The 25,976-nt window shown below is 33.9% G+C and overlaps 1 protein-coding gene across 1 annotated transcript in view; it reads right to left on the bottom strand.

Annotated features, from left to right (window-relative positions):
• Window positions 1-25,976, bottom strand: part of LOC132910661 (leishmanolysin-like peptidase) — a 214,361-nt gene that overhangs the window by 61,438 nt on the left and 126,947 nt on the right. Inside the window, exon 3 of the mRNA XM_060966497.1 lies at window positions 15,232-15,332. Coding sequence (XP_060822480.1) covers window positions 15,232-15,332 — 101 coding nt within the window. The remainder of the gene's footprint in view (window positions 1-15,231; window positions 15,333-25,976) is intronic.

The raw sequence follows: 25,976 nt of genomic DNA, 5'->3' as shown, positions 1-25,976 counted from the left end.
TGATAATGTGGTCACACGTTTACATGATCGTTAAGTTCCGGGCATGTCACCTCATCATTATCGTGACGATTACAGCGTAGATCGTTACAAGGTAAAGTTATTCCCTAACCACCGGATACAGCCACGAGGTTCGAGGTTTCACGTTATATGGTTAAACTCTGTCGCACAGATACTCATTCACAGTCATCAGTGGGATTCACAGAGCTTTCTGTAGTGGTGTAACAACCGCATTAATTATACGATAATTAATTTGAATTTAATACAGTGGCTCGATTTATAATAATAACAATAATTTGCAATTTATAATGAAAATTAAAATAACTAGGAAATATCATATTTCATGCATCATATTCAGAATAGTTTTAGTATGAAAAGTGTGTTAAGTACTTTTTTAACAGTCAAGTTTTAGTCTACGTGACTTTTTTCCTTCATCTTGACTTACTTCTCAACTTCTTATACTTCGTTTTATAATAAAATTGAAGGAGCAAGTAGAGGGGCTAAATGCTAAATTACCGTTATTCAGAAACAATAGTGCCTTTTACGCTTAAATATAGCTCGACTGTCTTTTTTAACCATCTTTTTCAAATAATTGTCAACCCAGATATCTTTCTATGATATTTTTGAAAATAATTCTATTTTTCCTTTTTTACTTTGAATCTAAATTAAATATCCTAGTTGAACTTTTGTAACGACATGTGTTTAATTTTTAAAAATTGTTAATTATTTTTATTTTTAAGAATAGGAGAGCCATAAATTAAAGAATTGTTACGTTTAAAAAATTGACGATTCAACTGATAGGTTAAATTATCTCCACTAATTAGTAGATTCATATTTCAATGTATTAATAAAAAGGAGATGAGAACGATCAATTTACATTACAAATGTTTCCATTCATATTGTATTAGAAACATTACTCTTGCTTTCGTAACTCGTGACACCTTGCCGAGCTTTCTAGGACACCTTTGCCTCAATGCGGTGAAAGTACATACATTGCAAAAGTCAAGTTGAATAGCATGAGAATCACGTGCACTGGCATGTACGCTATGTGATCGGCCATTATATGAGTCTCGTCTACTTCTATCTTCGGCTAAAGGAGTACATAATGACGTCCTCAAAACGATATGCATCGCACTGTATTTGCACTACGAATGAAACAGAATTTTCCCCATTTTAGAAAATCATTTGTATTTTTATTATTTAAGATACAGTACTGGTGCAGCGAAAATAGATATAATTAGTATGTTAATAGATGCTATATTGTGTTATCGATCTCATACTGATCTACATATGACACTTTGATTCGATTTTTATGAATGTCTTATGTAAGTTGGCTTGCGAATGTGGTTGTCAAAGCGACGATTATGAAAAGCAATAAGTAACGCAATACGAGAATTCATAAAGTGAATTCGATGACATTTAAACAAGGCTTTATTTAATATTTCAATTTCATTGCACAACTAAATGGTTTGCTTGTTTCTGTCAATACTCCTGCAATATAACGTTGTAAATAGACGTGTGTGGGTATAATTCCCTACGGAAATTTTATATTAAAGAAATTAAGGTTTAGTAACTGAATAGCAATTAAATATAATTTCGACAAACGTGTTCAAGTGCTGTTATACTACATGAAATTTATTGAATTTTTATATATTATCAGGAAATTGTATTCTTGATCATTAAAATCATCAAGATCACTTTCAACATTTCTGAAATCTCATTCGATTGTTCCACGTACGTAAAGTCATTTTTCACATTATTATAATTATTCTAAATTTCGAGATACAGAGAAACTTGAATTGTACTTGGCTGTACTTTAAATTTAACTTGTAATTTACTTAACGATTTTAACATTTGTACAAGTACTGTACATTTAATCATTAAAATTGCTACATAATTATTAAAATTGCTACATAATATCATTAATATTAATACATATTTTATTTCACAAACAAAATCTTATTCTTTTCTGAAAGTAAGTGAACCTAATGATAGCGACGAAAATATACATATATATAGACTATGTCTGAAACAAACTTAGAAAATATTTATCAAGTTTCAAGTCCTTTATCCGTGCGGAAATTTATTGCAGAGATTTTTGTTAAATTGAAAACGAATGCATGCAATGTTTCAATAAAGTGCAATCTGATTTGCTGCGCTTTTAACTGGCCAATTTCAAAGCACGTTTATACGCACCAGATGGAATAAACGACTGCGTACAAGAGCAAGGAATTAATCAAAAACAGTTGGAAATGAGCCGGATTAATTATTGCAATTACGATAATTAACGGGATTCGACTCTCATCATGCATGATTGTAACACTAAATGACATTGTTAATGGGTTTCAATAGAAGATAAAAATAACTTATTTGCAAATGGAATACGTATTACATGTGTTTTACAATAGATTGGAAACCTTTCCAATAATTATATTGCTTAAATAGACAAATATTCTTATCAATTAACTACATTGATGGATCTATCTCTATCGACTATTATAATATGAATCTTAACAAAAATCTCTGCAATAAATTTCCACACGGATAAAGGATTTGAAACTTGATAAATATTTTCTAAGTTTGTTTCAGACATAGTATATATATGTCGGAGATGAAGGGACACCGCCCCCCCCCCCCCGTTGGAATTATTTGGAAAAGCCTCAATACTGTAGCATTTACGAAATAACCCAGACACAGTCATTCGAAACTTGAGACAATGAGTTTAGGCTCGAGGCGACAACCGGTCGCCGAGCGTAGCCACGGTCACGGGATGAACGTTCCACCTAACAGGGATATAAAGTAACATAGCTTTCCTTTAAAGAATTGGCAGTACAGACACTTGACAATAAGACATTCCAACAGCCCCGCAGCTCGCCACACACAGACCCCATTCTTTGGGCAAGATGATCGCCAGATGCCGATGCATCGTTTACAGTTTATGTTCAGATAGCCTGAGGAACCGTTACAAATCTTAGGATTTAGTTAACTAAAGTCCTTCAGATTGACAAACAGTCTTTATTCTATCAGCCTGTAAATCTGTCACCTATTGTGGGAAGTTATGGGAAAACCTGATTTGGTCACGTACGACGCTGCCTGCTAGGAACTTTCTCTCAAGGGCGGCTAGCATCCTTTTCTAACCGCCAACATAGAAATTGACCAATTAACAGCAACGTCTATTTCCCTCACCCTCCGAGTGGAGGCTTTCTTTGACGAATCCGATGATCTCGTGCTCTTAGGCACACCCCATCATAGTTTTCCTCTGCAGCGTCGTCGCGACGGAAAGTCATTCCTTCCTGGCAATCGCATTAGCTAAGAGTCAATCAAGCGTTCCTTGTATCACGAGTAGTAAGTCGAGTCCGACTTAGACTTTGGAGCAAAGTATATTCGTTATCCCGTGGACCGTGGGTTCGCTATATCGAACCTAGGGCCATTGTCATTAGCGTCCAGTTACCGCGTCCGCTCGTCAATCTTGTATCAGCCATACTTGTGTAATAAATATCTGTGCGACAACCATGAACAACACTGGTGAAGATTCATTAAACGCCCCTAACGCCAACCCGACATATATATGTATATTTTCATCGTTATCATTAGGTTCGCTTACTTTCAGAAAAAGAATAAGATTTTATTTGTGAAATAAAATATGTATTGATATTGATATTATAATAATAAATTAAGTTAAGAGGAAAAGTTAATGTCAGTTAAATACATTTTTTCAATAATATAAAATACAATAAAATTTGTTAGCAATTGATGTAATATTTTTCTATTTAAAATACAAATTCTTTCAAACTCATTACCTTTGATTCATAGGAAGGCCAAATCTATTTTTTAATACCTTAGTTAATTTAATAGTTAACGTTATATAAAAAGTGTTTAGCTTTATATAGCAAAAAAAAAAAAACATTGGATAAAACACATTTATATCAGAAAGCATATAATATAATTCGCAATTAATTAATTGCTTACGATATTTAAAAAAACTGTGTATCTATACAGTTGGAGAACTACAAACTTGCATAACTTTACTGTCTTTAAAAATATCTTAATATCTAAAAGAACGTCCACGAGACAAAGCGATCACCAAAGTTCATTACGAAGTTTAACAGGAGTTAAAGTATTGCTTAAAAAAGCAATATGAAAGTTTCGTTCATTACCGACGTGAAAGGCGTTGAAGTCGGTTTCAAGGGTTAGAAGAGAGTTATGAGTAGTTGGAAAAGCAGTGCAATTTCTACCAAGTCCAGTTCTATTCTCAACTAGGAGGAATTCTATTTTGAACAGATATATTATTTTATATATATATATCGATTACCAGGTACGCAACGACCGACGATTATTAATATCCTTCTATCGTTCTTACGATGTAAGACTCAGAAATTAAAAGTTTAAAAACAATTTTAAAGATTTCATAACTTCGGAAGTTCTTTATATTTTTTAATACAACATCACTCGACATATTATTCTATTGTTCGGTCACTTTCTTGTTGCCATTTTCTGCGATATGATAGAAAGCACTGACAGTAGATCTTTATGTTTAGCTATCCGCCACGCTGTTCAGGCTGACCACTCGCTGACTATGACTACTTTCCTATATCGACTCCTTTAAATCTATAGATATATTATATCTAATGTTTGTGTTTCGTTCACTCGCGGAGAGACGCGGTCGCGAGGAAACACGTCAACGGGAGTCGTAAATTCCCGTTACGATTAGACAATCGACGCCGTGATCAATCCTTCCTCAACCAGAGTTCCCAAGAACATAGCGAATTCACAACCACCGGAATGCAGCAGCAACACGTCTATCAGCTTGCAGGGAAGTAACAATAATTTAAATAGCAACAACAACGTTCATACTCCGCCGACGGAAAATATACTATTAAATTTACCTCCGATCTCGTCGCATGACACGCGCAACTCATTACATGACATCCGCAGCTCGGTACCTACACGCGACTTGACGACAATCAAGTTCACGTTCTCATTATCTCGACAGTCTTATCCAACGCCACAAACTACCTGGAATCTATCAGCCTCCAATGATCCTCTAGACCAGGAGAAAGACAAAACCTCACCTGACGACAAGCCGTCTCAGACATTGAACTCCTTTAATCTGTTACAGAACGTTCATGACTCTTTAACCGTAGTTCACAACCGAGATAGTAACGAGTTAAGTCCCATCAAAACGAGAAGGTCAACATCGTTTCGAAACCTACTGTAAAGGCTTCGAAATCCACTATGATCAAATCGTCCAGGAGCAGTCTTACCTCGATCAACACTCCCACGATGAACGTCCATGACAACGTGTCGACGTTCAATGATCTCTCTTACATCACGTCACCTGTACCACCTGAGATTAAGAACATTATATTAGACAGTCATTCTCCTAGACATAATGTGAAGACTCCACCTTCGCCACCTCAGAGATCGGCCACACCTGCAATTGACCCGAATCAGAATAATTTCCGCATTATTACTACCGTGACTAATCACTCAATTGGCATCGGCAATTTACAGAATATTCCATCGGGTCTCAACGCTTCTCTACTGAGTTCGCAGATCGTTGTACTGTATAATTCTCGGACCACAAACTTCTCCCTGAAGTCACCCTTGGCTGCGACGACGCCGCTACACTCTACAATGTCAAAACAAGTCCCAATCACGACATCAAAGCTCCTTTTCCATCAAGGATCACATCAAGAGAGTGCGGTTCGGGCGGGTCATCGGGGCGAGCCCAGCCTCCCAACCAACTACAGGCATCTTTCACATTTCCAAGACAGATCACCCCTCAGACAACAGTTACTACCTGCCACATCACGGCTCAATCAGGGATAAGAGCCAAACCACAAAACTCCGCGCCGTGTTTGATGAATCTGTACCAAGCACCGCCGGAGTTCCGTTCAACGACACTTCCTGGGCCGAGGTGTTTAACGACACTTCCAGAGGCGAGATGGTCCACGACACTTCTTGAGTCGTGAACTTCAACTGAAAATCTCTCGGCGATGACGAGGACGACGGCGATCTAGATTACGAGGGAGACAACATGCCCTCAACGCAACGGTCCTTTGGTCACGGCACCAAGCTCACCGTGGGGATGACGACATCATGCGGACGGCCGCAGTTCATACAGCAACGAGCATCTTGGATCGAGATGCCAAGCGGCTCGTCACACTATCGAGCGAGCCCGATTCAGTGGAATACGGATAACCAGCAATCAAAAAGGAGTTGGATGGGACATCCAATTAATTTCTCTTTTACAGAACTTTTGATCGATACCCTCTCAACAGGGGGAGGATGTTACGTCGACCGACTCTTTACCTAGACCAGGCCACATACCGCGGGCAGGCTGGCAACCAGATGTCCGCACATCATCACGGCGTACCCTCAGTAGCCTTAAGGACCCATCATAAATCTTAGCAAATTCTAGCTAAGGTCCTTCAGACCGAACAAACATCTCTTTAGTAATTCATTTTCTAATAGTTTATTGTTTACTACGGGAAGATTCGGGAAAATTAATTTTCGAGGTTGGTGGGTGAGGAAGGGGCTAACTGTTCCTGAAAGAAAGTGGCGAGTGGGAAGCATCATACGTGAGAAAACTGGGTTATGATGGGTCCTTAAGGCTATTGAGGGTACGTCGTGAGGATGTGCGGACATCCGGTTGCCAGCCTGCCCGCGGCATGTGGCCTGGTCTAGGTAGAGTCGGCCGACGTAACAGTGTGTAATATATAATACGTGTGTAATATATACACGCACGTATAATTAACAGAATTACAAATTGTCTTAAAATTCGATTAAATTTTTAATTAAATGTACACATAATCTGTTCTAAGACACCGTAATCTCTTTACTCAGGAATTCTATCGTGCTATGGTCAATCATCTTATTAATCATGTCATTATTAATGTAAATAATCCCAGAGAATGACGATTTATTAAACTGTCTTGCCATCCTTAAACATTGTCTTTCACAGGTAAGTCCATTTTATGTACATTCTACTAGGTTGAGCAATTAGCTCGTTTACATTCCCTCGAAAGATTACATCAACTGTTATTAATTTCATATAACACCCATATATAATTAAGGAGTAACTTATTTGTTTCATTTCTTTCCATGAATATTGCATTTTCCATAAAAAAAATTGAAAAATTTGTATCTTTAAATTCTTGAAACAATTTTTATAAGATTCTTTGAAATATGTATTACTGAAAGCTGAATAAACTTATCACTCAATGCTACAATACAGAGATGAAATAAGCGGTGACTATGCTACGGATGTTCACGTAAACGTACAGTATTATAAAACACAACTAAGGAAATGGAACATAAACAGAGATGTTTCACTCTCTAAATATTATAACGTGTATCATTCTTTGAATATTTGATATATTTTGTATATTATACGCGTTCTGTGAATTTGTGCAATTTTAATATTTCCCATAAATGAATAAACATCTGCAGTCCAATTTATGTATAAAATGTATAAAAACGGTTCGTTGGCTTTTCTATAAAATAATTATGCCATTTAGAAATATGCGGCCACAAATAATCAAGTTGTTATCATACCGTAGCAAAAGTCCGTACTGTGCCACGAAGAAAAAAGCAATGCCGAAATAACGCCGCGAGTTACGATGCATGATATAATGCATTAGCCGTTCTGAACAGTGGCAAACATATGCGATGTAATTAACAGTACCGATAAGCACATATGAATATTATGGTTAATTTACGATCACGGAGTACAGCCGCTGAATTTACGAGATGCCGCTTGGGGGCATTCCCACCCAAACCGTACGGTTGTAGAGCGTTACCATTGCGCCAGGGCAAACATTGACCAAAACGAAAGCTAGGAGAGAGCACAAGTGGGCGACGCGACGTGGGGTTAGAGACCATGTAACCTGGCGAGGAACGAGAGCTACGATGGTCAATGTACAATTTACACGCGCGAATGTAAACGACCAATTAGAACGATCCTTTGATGCTTGAGACGAGTCGAAATCGCATGCCTGTGTTTCTATCGTGAAGCCCTATCACGGCTTTGAAAAGAACGCCAGCAACGTTAATATTTTATGAACGGCTAACGACAGTGACCCCAGACTGCGTCCCAGTCTCTGTTGATATTTGGCGTGCCTACGTAATACCCTGAAAACTTGATAGGAAAATGCGAACTTCCTTCAATTACCCCACCCCATCTATCACTTTATCTGTATTTCCTATGAGTTTCAAGATAGATGCATAGGAATTGTCCAAATTGTGCGTGTAAGTTTGGATTTCGGTAATCTGTGATCGAAATAACTTTTAATTGGTCGGAAATTTTGAAGGAGAATGTGAAATCAATTTGAAGTAGATGTGACATTAAGAAGATTAAAATGACGCGAAAGTGTGAGCTACGCCTAATTACCACAACCTCTCTCTCTCTTTCTCGTGGGAATTTCAGTTTCGAGATACATAGGTGCATCGGAATTGTCGAAATGCAAACGTAAATTTAGATCGGTGTAGTCTTAAATTGATTGGGAATTGTGAAATAAAAACGTTAAGAATGACATCGAATAAATGTCACTTATCAAAGGTTGAGATAAATGATAATTTAAAGTAACGTATCGAACTAAAATAGACGTTGAAATAAAAATGATTGAATAATCTGAAACAAATGTAATTTTTAAATGCGAATAATCGTTTTTGATTTAGCATATATGGCAACAAATTTTCAAGTTATTTTTCAAAATCAGCATTGCATTATACTTTTATGCTATACTTCTATGTTTATACTAAGCTATATTTTTATATGCAAAATATATGTTACGATATATAACACAATATGTCCTAGATCTTCTAAAGATCCCAGTTTACATCTTATGTATGGAAATGAAAAATTACACGTCGTTACCTTCACGGTGGCCGTGAGAATCGAAGATTACGCGACCCCTTTATTTCCTTGCAAAATTTCATTACGTGTAATTTACGCCAAAGACTATACATCGTCCGGGCTGATATTAGCGTGAAAGTTGGTGAATACCAAGGGTGCACGCCACACTTCTCTTGCATCTCAAGCAGGAGTTAAGCGCTTCTCCGTAGTAGGCATTACTTTTAAAGTGGAAAATAATAAATTGGTATACCGCTCTTAATACGGTACTCTAACTGCACACAGTTTATTCTTGTTCGCGCGATATTAATGTACGACCGCATAATGAACAAAAATAATTCACGGTAGGAACAAAGGTTCGAAGAAAGAATGATAATGTGCTGATAATAACGATTCATAAATTATGGTTGTGTTCTAATAGTAGATTTACCCGCTCAAAATTCATTTAATAGTTGATTTCGTTTAAATCTGGAGTACACGACAAAAGAGTATAGAAAATTAGAAACGAAGGGACAGAGTAGCAGAGAAGTGAATGAGGGAGGAAAAGGTAGGGTTGCAGACTGGGTGAGAAAATTGGTAAAAAAGAAAAAGGAAAGAGTGAAGAGAATGGCGTTATCTAGCCAAGTAGGTAAAGATTTATGCAATAGATAATAGACATATATAATAGTTAAGAGTTAGATGGCAGTTGGTAGACAAGGAATAGTAAAATAAGGGTAACATGAGGTCGTGTATGTGAAAGGATGGATAAGTATGGAGATGTTTAAGCGCAGAACGTGCATGACGATAGAGAGATTATTTTTATTCTAAGCCGAGTTTCTTTTATGATCGCGAGGTTAAAATAAAATATACTACTACTACTTCCACTACTACTACTACTAATAATAATAATTGATTTCATTTTAGTTCTATCGACGAACGTTGTGAAAGAGGGGAGAAAATTTCCTGTCACGAATCTGATGCAAGTAGAAGCCTTTAGGACAAAATATCAAATAAGTATTTTAAGATGTTGCGGTTGAAGATAACAGCGACGTGACAGCGACGTGACAGCGTCGAAATTTCGAGAATACCTCCCAAGGAGAGACAGTTTATGACAGCTTTGTTTCGCGAGTCGGTGACGGCTAATGGTACAAACCATTAGCTGATGTATTGGCCGACGATAGAATCACGGGAATTTAATCAGATGTCAACCGGATGACATTGTTTCGTAGATAGAGATAGACGTAATTCAGATAAATGAAAATTTGACAATGTTAGCTCTTGAAAGTAGAATGAACGAGATAATATTCTAAGGGCTAATTATACACTTCCAGTTTCGTCTAATTCTTTCATCCTGTTGTATAAGTTGCTTTTTTAAAAACTTCCAATTATTTCTGATTACTTGGGATAGTTTTCACGAGATACATTTCTTAATTATCATGATGTACTTCAAGTACTATTTCGATTTAATAAATCGAAGTCTTTTTCGATGATTTTAATTCAATAAGTCGAAATGTTTTAAAAATCTTGTGTTTTAAAAGTTCGCAATAGTTGAACTTGAACATTAAGCATAAAGCTCCTTTCATATTCGTTTTTACACTCAATAACCACCGTTTTCTATCGTCGGTACCAATTTACAAAATATGAAGACCCATTCACAGTTGCCTATACACACATCGATACTTTTAAATATTTGTATCTGTTCTGATCAGATACAAACATTTGGCGTAGATCCATTCCAATGAAGGAAACCTTTTCCAAATATCGCGGACGGTCATGAGTGGATGGCAAATTGAATAAGAGTATGTCAGTTGTGAAACGACCCTACACATGCAGACAGTGTGGTTCATCTGGCGCGTGCCCAAGTTTTTCGTCGTCGACGGAAATTTTAACGCTTTCTATTCGATTGGACACCATAGCCGATCTCCCGAGAGAGTACGTCGAATGGTTGAATTCAGTCGATATCGATAGATCCGGCTTAATCGGTTAATTCTGTCCTCTCTTCTCCCCTCTTTCCTTCCTTTTTCTATCTTTTTTTTTTTTACTCGCTGCGATACGAGCGACACGGGATTAATTATCGGTAACGAGAAAACACGATTAATTACCGACGACAGTTTCTGGGCAGCTAGAATGAAAATTCGGCCTCGTCGTAATTCACGGGGAATTGGCTGCATTTTCTCAATTAACTTGCAATGCATTTATATGTATCGGTGAAAGTATGTTCTTGCCAATGTTTTAACAAAATTCAGGAACACTGCTTGGTGAAATTTTGCGCGAAAATATTTCGACTGTTATGATGGACTAACAATTTGTAGAAATATTAAATAATAAATGAAGATAATTAAAAATACAAAATATAAATAAAAATGCTATAAAATATTAAGCATTAAAAATACTACATATACGTGGTTTTCTTAGAGAAAATTACATTTCCTATATTCTATAGTATGAAACTTTATTTTTGTTATCCACATTTAGGACATCTGATGGCAAATGTTTGATAATGACATATGTTAATTTAAAATCTTTCCTATTAACGAGAAGTGTGGAATATATGTGTTTGAAGTGCTGTCGAAAAAGGTCACTTTTAATGAGAGGTGTAAGCTTAAAGGCGTACATCGTTTGTTGGTCGTGTTAGCTACGTGCTGTTGAAAGTTACATGAAAGAAACTAGCGCGTACTTGAAATTAAATGAATAGGTATTTCTATGCTGGATGTATATCCTTAGAAGGATACGAACATAACAAAATAGAAACTGTACGTTTCAAAGTACGCGTTTACTTTTTAGTTTCCTATATCGCGCATCAATAAATGTTATTATACTTATTGTAAAGTTCTTTGCTCTATCATTGTGTACGACGTTGAATAGTTTTGTTAACTAATGATTAGTTAAATGTTAACTAATGATTTACAATCCCTGATCTGTCAAAGTGGTACTAGCATAAATCAATAACAACCCCACACTCAACATATTTGAAAAACATGCATTAAATTAGTTCAAGATTTTTAGTTCGCTGGACCAAAGACATTCACTTTTCGGGAATTTGCTTATTTTTAAATTTATTAAAAAATTTCGACCGTTCAATCTGCTCTATAGAAATTGTATAATTCTAAACGGAAAAAAAGAAAAAAAGGTCGTAGAAAATATTTTGTATAATATAACATGGGTAATGTGTCATAAGTAGGCGGAAATTAAATATTTTAATATGTATAACGTTGACACTTCATATCGTATAAGTATTGTTTATATAAGTTATGGATCTACATATATTTTATATATATAAACGAACACGCATGAAAAGATTTCATTTCACGCGCACTATCATGAATCTTGCACGAAAAATATAAAGAGTTGCTAAATACGCTTGCGTGATTACATAATTGTACTTTATATTCGTACAGAAACATTCAGTTACTTGTGTCTAAGAATAATTGGTTTAAAAGATATTTTGACCTTAATTCCGTAAAACATAGGAAAAACGATATGAATGTAATATATCATAAATATAAAAGTACAAAAGTTACATTTCTTCTTGCTTGAAAGTAGTAATACTTTCGCTACTTATTACTTCTTTTACATGTTGAATTTTGCATTATTTAAGGTAGAATATCTTTCAAACTAATTGTTTTCGAGCACAAGTAACTTGATACGTTTAAGTTTGTTTAATGAAATGCCTGTCTCTCGAAGTTACACCTTGTTTTAATACTAGAACTACCACACCAGTCAAATTGACTGGGTTTACAATTTTATTTTAAAATTCCTACCTCATGTTATATTTTCTTTCCGCAATGATAACTAAAAGAATAATATAATGAATTTTATTTTCTTTTTTATATATTCAAATGCAAAATAATTTTGTATCAGTCAGAATGACTGGTACTTGTCAAAGTGCAACAGGATGCTGCAATCTGTTTATCAAACCCCAATTAACTAGTTTCCTCGTTTTGTACAACTTCCCACACATTTTTTATATTTTTACTGCGTATCATTCAATATGATGATATCAGTTATCAGGAAAATTCCGGATCGATCGCTGGATCGTTAGATGCCAACACTAGAAATACCACACCAGTCAAAATGCCTGGTTCTACAATTTTATAAATGTGTCAACCCTCCTTTAAGGATCATGGTCTCAGCTGGATTAATAATACCAAAAATGTACCACATAACATGGAATTCCTTCTGTAAGAAAGTAATAAATCGAAAAATATAAAAATATTGTATTACTATGTATTTTTTAAAGATCAGTCATTTTGACTGATTGTGGTAGAAATAGCTTCGTGTTAATTATCGGTGGTTCTAGTATTAATAAGTTGTAAATCTAAGAGTAAACTATCAACAGTTCTTTGAATGTAACATATTCTGCACGAAACTATATTGTATGTCGCGTTGTTACTTTATACGTATAATCTTACTGTTCATATTATATCGAAATTAAGCTGCAAGCTATATTAAGCTATAAGTAAGTGATAAAGTTTGGCTGGAAAATCTTGGAACAGGTTGGAGATACATTTTAATGTATTAATTGCATCAGTAGGAATGAAACAGATAATGCAACCCTCGATCTAGATATCCATTCAGACATAGTTAAGATATTGTGAATACATGTCCAAGGCTACAGAAACTAGGCTGAATACACGATAGAAACTTATGGAGTACTACTCGGAAAGTTATGCTCCGTGCCACGGTGGCATTTAACAACTGCAGAACTTCCGGTCCGGAAGTTAAAAGTTACTTCGTTGCGACTCCTAGCAACGCAAAGCGCGTCTCACCCAGAACACGTCCTGTTCACGACATACCCACAACTTTATTTAAGAATTTGCGTCAACAACTTTGGATGTGAGAATATTATTTTATCTTTCACTTTATTGTCCCATTAAAATTGCCTTCATTTCATTTTCGCAATAACGATAAATATATTATTATATAATTAATATTAATAAATAATAATAATTCAATATAAATAACTCGCACGAGCATAATTTATGTGGATAAGCGCCTTTCATTCGAGCAATCATTGCAATTCATCTTATATTTAAAAAATATTGAGGACTATGTGAGAAAGATATAACTTCATTCTTCACGATCTTTTGATTTTCGTGATATTTGGTAGCTGAAGGGAATTATTTTAGTATAAAGATCAAGTAGGAACATCCAGTTATATAAATCCACTAAATCATATAATTACGTGTGTGATAAATAATGATTTTAAAATACCCAGAAGGATTTTAAAATACCCAGAGATACATATTTAATTCCAAACAATTTTTAATAATATAAAAGTGGATTTCTTTGTTATATCTTAATATATTTTCTTCTGTGGTCTTCGATCGTAAAGTTCTATTAAAAATTATACAACTGAATAAGTTTCTCAGATAGTCATTCGTGCATCAAAAGCTCTCAAACTCTTAAGGAATATCTTCCTTTATAATTTCTTCTAAAAGTATATTTTCTTCTTTCTTTTTCGTTATTACATCAAAGACTGATAATATTTCATAATATGCTACAAACTTAATTGTTTAAAAGATTACTAAATATCAATTTCAGTTTCTAACTATAACATAAAGTAAACAATTTCCTAATATCCTTGTTTCAAGTGTATCAAGTATCAGCAAGTTATGGATGGTGTGTAGCAAGTATACATCAAGCTTCGTTCAGCCGATCGATACTAATATAAACGTGTGGTGGTGAAGGTTCTACGTGAAGTATCGTGTGATGCATAAATCACTTTCGTTCGAGACACCTCGCGTTTCTCTTGCCCATCGTATAGTACTTTATATAAGATCTTGGCTGCAACGTCTTTGCATTAGTGTAAAAAGAAATACGAAGCTTGATGCTACATACGCTTTCGATGCTACAGTATCAGCGTCACACACCCGTGTTCTAGCGATATCAGCGTCTACTTTTACCAGAAGCAAATAAGACGACAAATTGCCAACAGAAATTGCAGTCAGTGAGAATTTTGTCTATGTTTTGTATTGATATAATGTAACGACAAATGGATGTAGCTCTGAAATTTAAGAACGGTTTCTACGTATTGAATTTATAGTATAGTACTGCAATTTGTAATAATTTTGAGACAGAAGCTGAAAGAATATTGAGAGTAATAACTGAACTCTGCAATATTACATCTAGATACATAAAAGTTTATATATTTATATAATAACTATGGAAATAAATAAAAATAAAATTTAGATGAATGAACGGTTCCAATAAGTTCTAACCTTAAGATCCGCAGAGTTATTCATGAAGAGCTATTATTACTAGCTTTTAATAATATTCCAAGATCAGCATAGCCTTCAATTACATGGCAACAGTTCTTTAACGCTTGTGCATTGTATGCTTAGCTGCATATCTAATATCTGTTAATTATATGTACAATTAATTACATGCAAACTCACCTGTATACGCTTTCATCGTACGATAGCAAGATCCGAACCGGCTGACTGATACTCCGCTTTTTCACTTCATGTGCTGGTTCTATGTGAACGCCATGAACAACCTATAAAACAAAAACCACGACGATTAAATCAAATACCGTTTTGTAACCAACAATAGTAACTTAAATTAACAGTTTGTACATTTTTCTATATGAACTTAAAGGAAGGAAAAATTGTCATCTAAGAGTCAAACATATAAATCTACCATTTTAGAAAGATTTAAGATACCTCTATTCGACTTAAACAGTGTTTTAATGCATAAGTAATTTTAGAAGACATTATAAATGAAGAAAGTGTGACAATTCCATTCCAAGAGTATTTGAATTGTAAAACAGACATAATTCTTATAAATATAGTATATAATGAAAAGAATTAATCGTTGGAAAAGCACACTGACTCATATGAAAATTATTTTGATTAAGTACACGATATTTCCATGAAACTATGTGTGATTGAAATTGAAAAATATTTTGTATTCATCAATCCAATATAATGTTCCACGTATCTTTTCCTCGAAGAATAAAAGCAATTTTACTGCTATTGTGTAACTTATAGCTTGCGTTGTAGAAATAAAAATCTGATTTTGTTAGAAGGGATATATTCTCATATCTTGAATCAGCATAGAAAGCGAGAGAAAGTAAGAGAGAGAGAGAGAGAGAGAGACATGTATATATATATATATATGTATGTATGTATATCGATCGAGAAAACAAAAGGATAAACGACCGAAAGTTTGGAAGTTTCAAATTCACTCATAGCCCGAAGGTTCTGAATTCTGGGCAAAAGAGTTTCCAAGCTTGACTGAACAACCCTTCCAGACTCTTCGAAACTTCTCAACGTTTAGAACAATCTGGATTTTATAACGACAAATATCACGGAATCCTACAAAAATAATTTCTCTCTTTAATTTAATTCATTTCAACGTCATTTAGCATATAGATGCATATAGATTTTTTATACAAGAAATATTATGTAATAAAAAAAATACTCGAGAATTTCCGCTTGAAATAAGTCGTTTGATTGTAAGTAATTTTTTCAACTTTATTGTTTAACATCATCTGCGAATATATATATGTATATTCAAATCAGTACACCTATGTAACTTAAATATCCAGATTAAATATTAAATAATTAAAAAGAAATTTCATTATTTCACACGACATTATGAATATGAGATGTTGTAGTATTGTACTGTGTATTCACAGTATGTCATTTTAATCGACGCAATATTGCAAATATCTCCTAAACTATACGTTATTCGAAAAAGTGTTTCGAATAAAACTTGTTCTGTTTCAGCGACGTCTTATAATGACCAGATTTGTCTAGGTAGATGAATTTTCCAGATTTGAAGGCGACTAATGTTCTTTTAAATGGAACTATACTTTTCTTTTTATACACATTCGAAACAGTTTTTAATTATATTATCAGATATAGTAGATATTTTATCAGAAGTGATGCTTAGTTTAAAAGATATTCCGATTCCAACTTCATCAAATTGAGTGCACGGAAGACAAGAGAAACGAACGTAAAAGCATTGCGTTGTCTTTCCTTATCTTTCATATGAGGAGTTTTACGAAGTTGAAGTTAAAATAATCATTCTAAACTAATCATTTTCTGATTCAAGTACCTTAATAGCTCTTGTAAAGAATTAAAAAATGCATCGAATAGTGTATAAAAAAGTGTATACTTCTGTTAAAAAATGAGCCACCACGAAGTCTCGAAGGCACGTTCACCTACATAAGCTTTATTTATTTTTATTTTATTTTTCTTATACAGTTTAGCAAGTATTTGCATGGATCAAATAAAATGAGACACTCTGTATGTACATACATAGGTATAAAGTAATCGAATTTCTTTCTCATTAGTTGATATCTAAAACTATATAGCTACGTCCAAAATTATTGTATTTCATCGATTAGCTATCATCTCAACACTTGCCTATTTCAGTTATAATCGTGTTAAAAGCTTGAAACATTTGCCGCATATTGTGATTCCTGGAAGCACGAGATTGCACTCTGAATTTGCAGTGTCGGACGAATCCAGAATCCAATCGGATTCATGCAACATGATTTAGCGTTGAGGTCGCGTCTGGTATTAGTGGCAATCAATTATTGCATATTCTGATATACTAACTCACGAAATTATTCGAATGTTTATAGGCATTTTTTTATGAATGTACATTTTACGCGTGTTATATAAAATATTGTGAAAAATTATCATTAGCTGCATCAGTTATGAGATTCGACTCTAATGATTACATTGGTATATCTTAAAACAAATCTGAATAAATGCATAAACATCTTCGGTCTACTAGAGCAAGTAAAAATACAATACGATGCAATAACAACTTTAAGCCAATTACAAAAAGGAAATTATTAAAATTCTATAAATGTTACTTTCTTATTAAACGTTAATTTTATTATCAACATGAAAATTATATGAAATTTCTTATTAACGCGAAATACACTTGATCCAGAATTAACGTAACTGATCTTTACAGTCAGGGAATTTACAGAGACATACGTTGTCATTTCCTATTACTTGATAAACCCTGTGATAGGGGTGGAAATTAGGAGAAGTCTCGAAGTTTGATAATTAAGAGAATATTAGTCAGTACGCGCTAAAGTGGTCTGTAAGTTACGACGGAACACGCTTAGCGTACCATCGTTATCTTCTATGTTATACGTACGTATATGCGCCTTTCGTTACCCTCCCGCTTTACCTTCGATCTTCGATCCAACCTTCACGATGCTCTGCCCCTTTGGATAGTAAAGTTAATGCTGTCCTAACCTCTCAAGATATCGCATTATCGTTAAGAAGCTTTTCGCGCAAGTCATAAACTCTCCGCAAGTATAAAACTAGATCGGATTAAAACTTAATGCGGATCCTCGCATAATTGCATTCCTGGCGAACTCCTCTCCTGTGACAATGAAACCGATTACACGATATTTGATACAGCCATGTACCAGACCACTTTAGAAACGTCGGATTAAAAGTGAAGCAACCAGTAAACAGGGATGAAAACTTTAAACTGCTATCTACGATCTATGTAACGATTATCTTAAAAATGGACTGTTTAGCGAGCAGCGTTTAAAGATGTACAGTAGAATTCTCAATATTTGAACTAACAGGGGAGATAAAAATATATGGATAATAAAATTTTCAGATAATAAAACGATCACCTTTTTAGTAACAAATTTTAGTAACAAGTTATTTTCATATTTAAAGATTCTATATTATTGTAATTGGAATGACATGCTTTTTTAGGTTGCCAAATGAATTGTCTTCGAACCAGAAATTTCTATAATTATCAAGTTAGAAGTTAATGAACACGAATCGATCTCAGATAGATCGATTTTAATTCTTGCAAACTAGTGGTGAATATCCACGTATTGTATTTTTGGAAAACTAACTTATCACAGCGTTTTGTCAGTTAATTCTCATAAAAGTTACCTAACCGTAACTTCGCGCATTGTAAGCCCATATACATCGATATACACAGGTCGGAATTTATGGATCGGTTTTCTCTCAATAAAAGCAATTCTATACGACATTCTACAAGCAGAAAACCCATACTTTATGTGCTGAGGAAACCATCTTAATTTTTCTGTAGTATTGTTCGCAGCCACATCTACCATATCTTTTGTAATTATTACTTTTGATTAATAAACGTTTATATATACGCAATATGCATGCGTATTGGTTTATCAATCTAATAGAAGTTGATTTATATATACGCAGACTATATTTGAATAGATACACGCAAGACGGTTCAATCAAACGAATATTGGTATTCGAAACTTCAATCACCTATTTCTTTTTTCTATATGCAGACCTACCTCCGCGTCGTCTAGCTTTCCAATATATATTGCATGTTCGCTAACGAGAAAGAGGGAACGGATAATAGAGAGATCATGGAAACTGGACAGGTGCACAATTTCCGTAGCAACCAACTGTTGTGCTTTATCCCCAGATACATACCACTATGTGGACCGAAAGACCAAAAATCTCTGTATCGCCGATTGTTATTTTCGTTATGTCTGTCTCAAATATTACGTGATTTTATATCGAAATATTTATATACTGTAACAATCTTAATATTCGTAAATATCATAATATATATATATGTTTAATATTTCTTCAGTATCAGCAAGCTAATCAATACTGAGAAAAGCAGGCAGTAAATTATCAAAAAATTAATTGTATATTTTATTGCGAATTTAAAAGTATAATGATTCAACAAATATTATTACTAATGGCAATTATAATATGCAAAACGATTGGTATATGTTAATACATAGACGAATATTGGTGATTTGAGAAGACGAAATTCCAAATGAATTTTTTTAATCTTCCAAGAACAGTCAAATTGCTTTTAAATAGGGGAAAACGATTTTTATTCTAACATTTGTAACTTATTCCTGCATTTAACTCGAACAGTGTCATATTTTGTACAACTACTTACATTTCAATAATTATTTCCAAAATATAATGACTACTTCGTATAGTAATACCTTTATAAACGAAACTTTCAGAGAACATCTTCTATTACATTATACTCAGTTATTAGACAAACAATTGCTTTAACAAATTATCGACAGCTTTATTGTCGTATTCGTCGCAATTATTTTATAAGCAATAAATATTATGTAAATTCAAATGTCGTATAGACAACATGATTGGCGTACTCAAATTTCAAACCGATTAAAACATTGTGATAGCAAAATGGCACACGTTGTTGGCATATTTAAATACCAATTAACGTTACGTTCTGCAACATTATAGCTCCATTTAACATATTTTCTATATAACGTTTCATATTTAGCATTTTACACGGTACGTAAATCAAACGCCACTATACAATCAACAAACAGAACTAACAGGACCTGTAACTAGCAATTTAATACTAATTTCATGGCGCGGCATACGTTGAAACAAAGTGTAACTGTGTTTCTGCTTTTATACTAATGGAAGACTTGCCACGGACGGTGCGTAGGTAGTAAGACCATGAACGGTAGACGATGTTCCTACCATCCCCATGTTGCGTCCTGCCACATACATGCCACTGCACTAACGTCCAAGTGCATTTACTGTGTACACGATTCTACCAAGCGATCAAAGCTTGTCTCACGGTCCGCAGCTTTGTGCTACGTGTACGTGTCTACGGAACAAACCTTCGACCACGTAGCTGCGCAGGAAACTCTGCGTGGTGGCGTATATACAGACACGATACATTCTCAGAAATACGTATCTACATACCTCTATTCGCATACCTGTACGTATGTACATGAGAACGACTCTTGCATTGCTGTCAGTGACACGTGAGCTTCAGGTAAAAGCATTCCTGTGCAAGGCGTTTCTGTAGAGTCGCAGCTTGTCTGGAAATCTTACGCTCCGACGAACTCTCCTTGATCGAGAGAAACAAGCTTGTTGCGAAACTCCATCACGCGTGCTGCCCTTACGTTTGCCATTCCGTCTAAGAATCGAGTTTCCAAGGTAAATTTGTGAATTGAATCGCGATATTTTTTAAGAGAGATGATTGGATATTTTTTAAGAAAGGCGATTGAATGTTGACTTATATTTTAAAATCGATGCGATAAGAATTCACGTTTATGTTCGTTCGCATAATATGTTCTAAATGTTCTTTGTCAAATATCTAGCATTTTTTCTTCTATCTTCAATTTCAGTAGTACAAACACCGAATGTTAGCTTAATAATTTTTATGGGAAACGTCGACGAGCAAAAGTGAATATCGAATCTGTTTCAAGAAGATTTCAGGTAGATGCAGAAGGTTTTTCAAAGAATAAAGTGATTAAAATTTGATTGTGCAGAATGCAACGGTGAGACACGTATGTGTGTATATGAGCGCGTGTACGTGTACCTCGGTTCCTCGGTGTCATGTCGATGACATGGGCCATTGACGAGTCGTCGACAAACAGATATAAAAAGAAAATGTAGAAGTTTAACTGTCGCGAATTATGAGCATAAAAAAACATTTCGATTTATTGAATTCTTTATTGAAGTCACAGAAAAGCACTTTGATTTATTTTATCGATTGAGAATGATACTTAAAGTGTATCACGATAATTAAAGAATGTAATAAAACGATAAATAATACAGAGTTTTTCTGAACTATTAACACATACTGTAATTTAAAACACAGTCGCACTACTTATTCACTGGCGCATATCGTAAAAACGCAATGTTACCTCCATCGCATATGATGCTACAGCTGTATCTGTTTATTAAAGGAAAATTGTCTGCGCGGAAAGAAACGAGTATCCGATAATCATATGCAACGAACTTGGCCATTGTTCGCGTAATGTAATGAATACGAATCACTTTTTCTTTTTTCAGTTCTTATAACGAATGAGGAAAATGCGTTAACAGACCTAGCCGCGTTTCAACTCAATTGTTACTAACACCGGTGTCCATTCTTTTAATAAAACACTTGGATATTATTCGGAACGCCCCGCCGGAAGATGTAATTTTAGTGGGTACACTCTTTACATTCTTTAAGCGAATAAGGAAGGAATTTTTTTATTACATTCTTAATTATACGTCTGAAGAAATTAAGGAAATAACGAGATATCACCTACCTATGAGTAACTGCGAGTAGAGAAATGCGACATCGCATTGCGCAAATAATTTTTATATAAAGGGACGAAGTAAAATAAAATAACATTTATTTGCCTTTGATCTATCATTGATTAATTAAGTTCTGTATTCTCATATGAATTACTTAAGAAACAAATCAATCAATTCCATTTTGTAAAAAATTAGTGTTTCACTTCTTCGTTTTAGTTTGCTAACGTTATTTATGTCTTGGAATTTTAACGAAATTTAAAATCTTTCTCTTATTTATTAAACCTTAGTTTACTAATGACATTAATAAGTAAATAAATGTCCAGAATTTGAAAATATTGAATTTGATCAATATGTAATTTATCAAACTGTCAATACTGAAATCTATCGCGTTCATTAAAAAGTGACAGGTATTACTGATACATATCGCTGACGCATGTTTCCTGTCATAATGCAATATCATTTCAGCTTTCACGTTTTACCAAATAATTTGTTTCAACTAATTCATATTATCAAATAACTGAACAAAGAAAGACAAGAGTATGAACAGAAGTGTAGCATTTAGTTAACAATATTCCTTCCCTGTTGGAATACAACGATATTTCACGTATAGGCACAATACCCTTCCACAGACACCCACATAGGCATTTGAACAGGACACTTACACAGGTCATACTCATTACTGTATAGAGAGTGGGGTTCAAAACTATTTAAGAGATCATGGGTCACTACCTAAGTCTAGTCTGAGAGTAACTGGCCAACAATCAACAATTCTTCTATACGTTGTTAATTATATCACTCGCTTTATACATTTGGTTCTGTAGTTCTGTTTAATAAACATCACTGAATATTATTTCAACATAAACATTGTGTCTTGCACAGATTATTAATCTTAACTTCAAGATTAAATTCTAATATTCCCTTTTAAATATTCCAAATTGTTCACATTCAGGATATGATAGGATCATTTGTACGATATTTGTCTGTACTGCAATAGAATTTTATTGCTCGAATTGCATTAATACTGCAGAAAGGGTAAATTCTGTTTTCTATTGAGAATGTGCTTCGGAACAGATGTATTCGAGTTAATGAAGTAATTCGGCATGCGTGGCGAGAAACGAAAGAGGCTTAAAGAGAAGTATCGAAGGAGATTTCCACGTCTCTGTATATTCCCCTGCAACACGTATAGTTTTGTGTACAGATATCCAGTTGTTAGCCTGTACAATACATAGCGTATCTGTAAGGCTAAATTGCAAACTCTACGTTATACTAATTTGATATAGTGAATTCACAGAAACTTCTATATATACTGCGAATCGTAAACGAATTTCATATTTGGAACAATAGTTAAAATCTAAGTGAAGTCAGAAATTAATTTTATATATAAAATGATTAAAATTGCAATCGAAGTTAAGCAATCGGATAAAAGTTTTCGCTTGTCAAATAAATTTCTAAATATACAGATTTCTATATCGCGCATCGAATTTTAACTAAATTAACGGTCATCTGTAAATAGATTTGTTTTCTTTCTACAGCTTTTACGCCATCAACATCTATACGTTTTCCGATTTTCTAAGATATTCTTAACTTACATTAGATTTGTCCGCAAACTTTCATTGTAGTAACATTCTGATTTCGCATCGGGTTCGTTTACAAAGTTTCACTCTCCTGCGGTTACCAGGATTCCATCCTACAAGCTCCTTGATTTCGCATCAGGTTCGTCCTCGTTTTCAGTATTCCTGGTGGCTCTCCGACCTCTGTCAGGTTTATACGCGTACCTTACTAACAAACTGATAAACCCTACCTTACTAGAAATACCATTTTGCGGGTCTCTCCCAACGTTCGTAATTTTGCTTGGCAACTAATAATATTATGTAGATATATATTATGAAAGTAATCAGTTCAAAGAGGATCTAATGGTGAAGTTGTTTGTAAATGTTGGAGAAAATTACGGTTACACGGATTATTCTTTCGCAAAGAATGTGTTAAAGGTATTAAATAAATCAAAGAAACAAGTACAAGTTTTATGATTAAAGGATGAAATAAATTATTCTGTTTCAATAAATATTTCAACATCTTTAAACTTCGTAGAAGTGTAGCATCTAGATGGAAGAAGAAACACATATGACGAAAAGAATATTTAACAAACCCTTGGAATTAGCTTTCATAATGGCAATGTTGAAAAGAGGAGATCAATAAATCATAAAATATAATCTTTAATAAACGAATAAAATTAAAGTGGAGAAAAATACAAGAGAGAATGTATGTGTGTATAAAATACGGTGTATGTCTCCGCACACCCAATGTTAGTAGCAGACTACACGTGGTAATATTACACCACATGCCATGAATTCTCCGAAAGCTACCTCCATCGTAATTGAGATAGCAATATCACTGTGTGTTCCTTGTATCTTGGAGACAAGACGTTTTATAAATGACCATTAACAACAAGATAAGTATTAGCGCCTTCCTTATATTACCTAAGAGTAATAAGTGTAGGATAGAAATGGAGATATTAAAGAACAGAGGAAACTACGAACGAATAATTAATGTTAAGCACGTTGTAAATGTAGCTAAATAATGTAAGTTTTAGTTCTGTTATTTCATTTTTCAAAGTCCTAGTATTAATTTCCGAATTATTCCAAATTTTGTGGATTAACATTTAAAAGGTAACAAGAATACTTTATTCATGAAGACTGCTGATTTTATCTTGTGAAATGCTATGTATTCTTTTCTTTAAATATCATTGGAGTTTTAGACTTTTATTTTATTTTCGTTAATGAAATATCACTTGTTCAAAATCGAATTCCAAAACGCCATAGACAAATTAAGATTCAATAAAAAAATTACATCATTCATAAATTTTCTCTTTGAATTAATTGAATCAAAATTATATTACGACATTCGAATTAGTTTGTGTAATAATGCTTAATGCAATATGATTTATTTTATGGTTAGATTTGTTCAACTTAAGCTCCAGGATTTGGAGAAATCTCTCTCATTTTTTACCTAATGTCATATTACACACACGTGACCAATAAGAACTTCTAGCATATACCATTTTCTGGTTCAGTGAAACAGAAGGAAAGGAAAATCGTGTTAAATTTGTTGAGCTCCTTCGGAACTCTCATTATTTCTTATAGCGATGACACATAGACACGTATCAAGATGCGTAACAGGATCTTAACACCGCTTTACTTTCTAAATGAAACTTCTCACCTCTAAAGAAAGTTATTTTTCAGATCATAGAAAACACATAATAAAAGTTCAGTTTCAATCAATTGATATTTATCGAAGTTAAAATATAATCGAATCATGACCCAGAATTCTAGGTATAAGTTCACCTACTTTTGCCCTGATTAATATTTCACGATATTTAAAATTAAGCTTTTATTACTTCAAGTTAAAATTTAGAACCTCTAACATTTAAGACCAATAAAAATAATTCCATATAAAAAGGAAAAATACTAGCACTTACTTATGAACAAAATTAATCAGTATTATGAAAATAGCATGATACTGTTAATTTATTGAATATTATGTCGAATCTTTATTGAGAACGATTGAATATTATGACTGTGATGGATATATTTGTTTCGAACATGTATAATTTATTTCTATACAATCTATATACATATATATAATGTATATATAAATGTATATATAAATATAAGACGATTTGATTCACAAACAGTGCATACTCAATGGTTTATTGTAATATAAACGTACCCTTATTGTCTGTCATTTCTCCCTTGGTCAATCTCATAATTCATTGATTATGTACGACTATAATCCTCTTAGCTTCCTCTCTATGCACAATAGGCAGAGACTATGGAATTAGGCTTCTAAGCTAAATTGGCATCCTCAAAGTGCCGAAGATTGCGTTGGCAATCTCAGGGTATTTGGCTTTACAACATCTGATAACAATACAATCCTGACATAAAGCTATCTATACGTAGCTTAGTTTTACGATTAATACCAAAGGCAATTGACCATCTATATAACAGTAGCTTCTCAAAATTTATAACTATCGGTAACATAGAGATTACCAAACGATGTTGTATACTATAATCTTTAATATACAATCAAATTATTGAAATACGCTTTGCTGCTAAGTTTTC

Source organism: Bombus pascuorum, chromosome 9 (genome assembly GCF_905332965.1).
Source record: "Bombus pascuorum chromosome 9, iyBomPasc1.1, whole genome shotgun sequence".
NCBI classification, from domain to species: Eukaryota; Metazoa; Arthropoda; class Insecta; order Hymenoptera; family Apidae; genus Bombus; species Bombus pascuorum.
The sequence above is the reverse complement of the archived record's forward strand: the minus strand, read 5'-3'. Positions and strand labels throughout refer to the sequence as shown.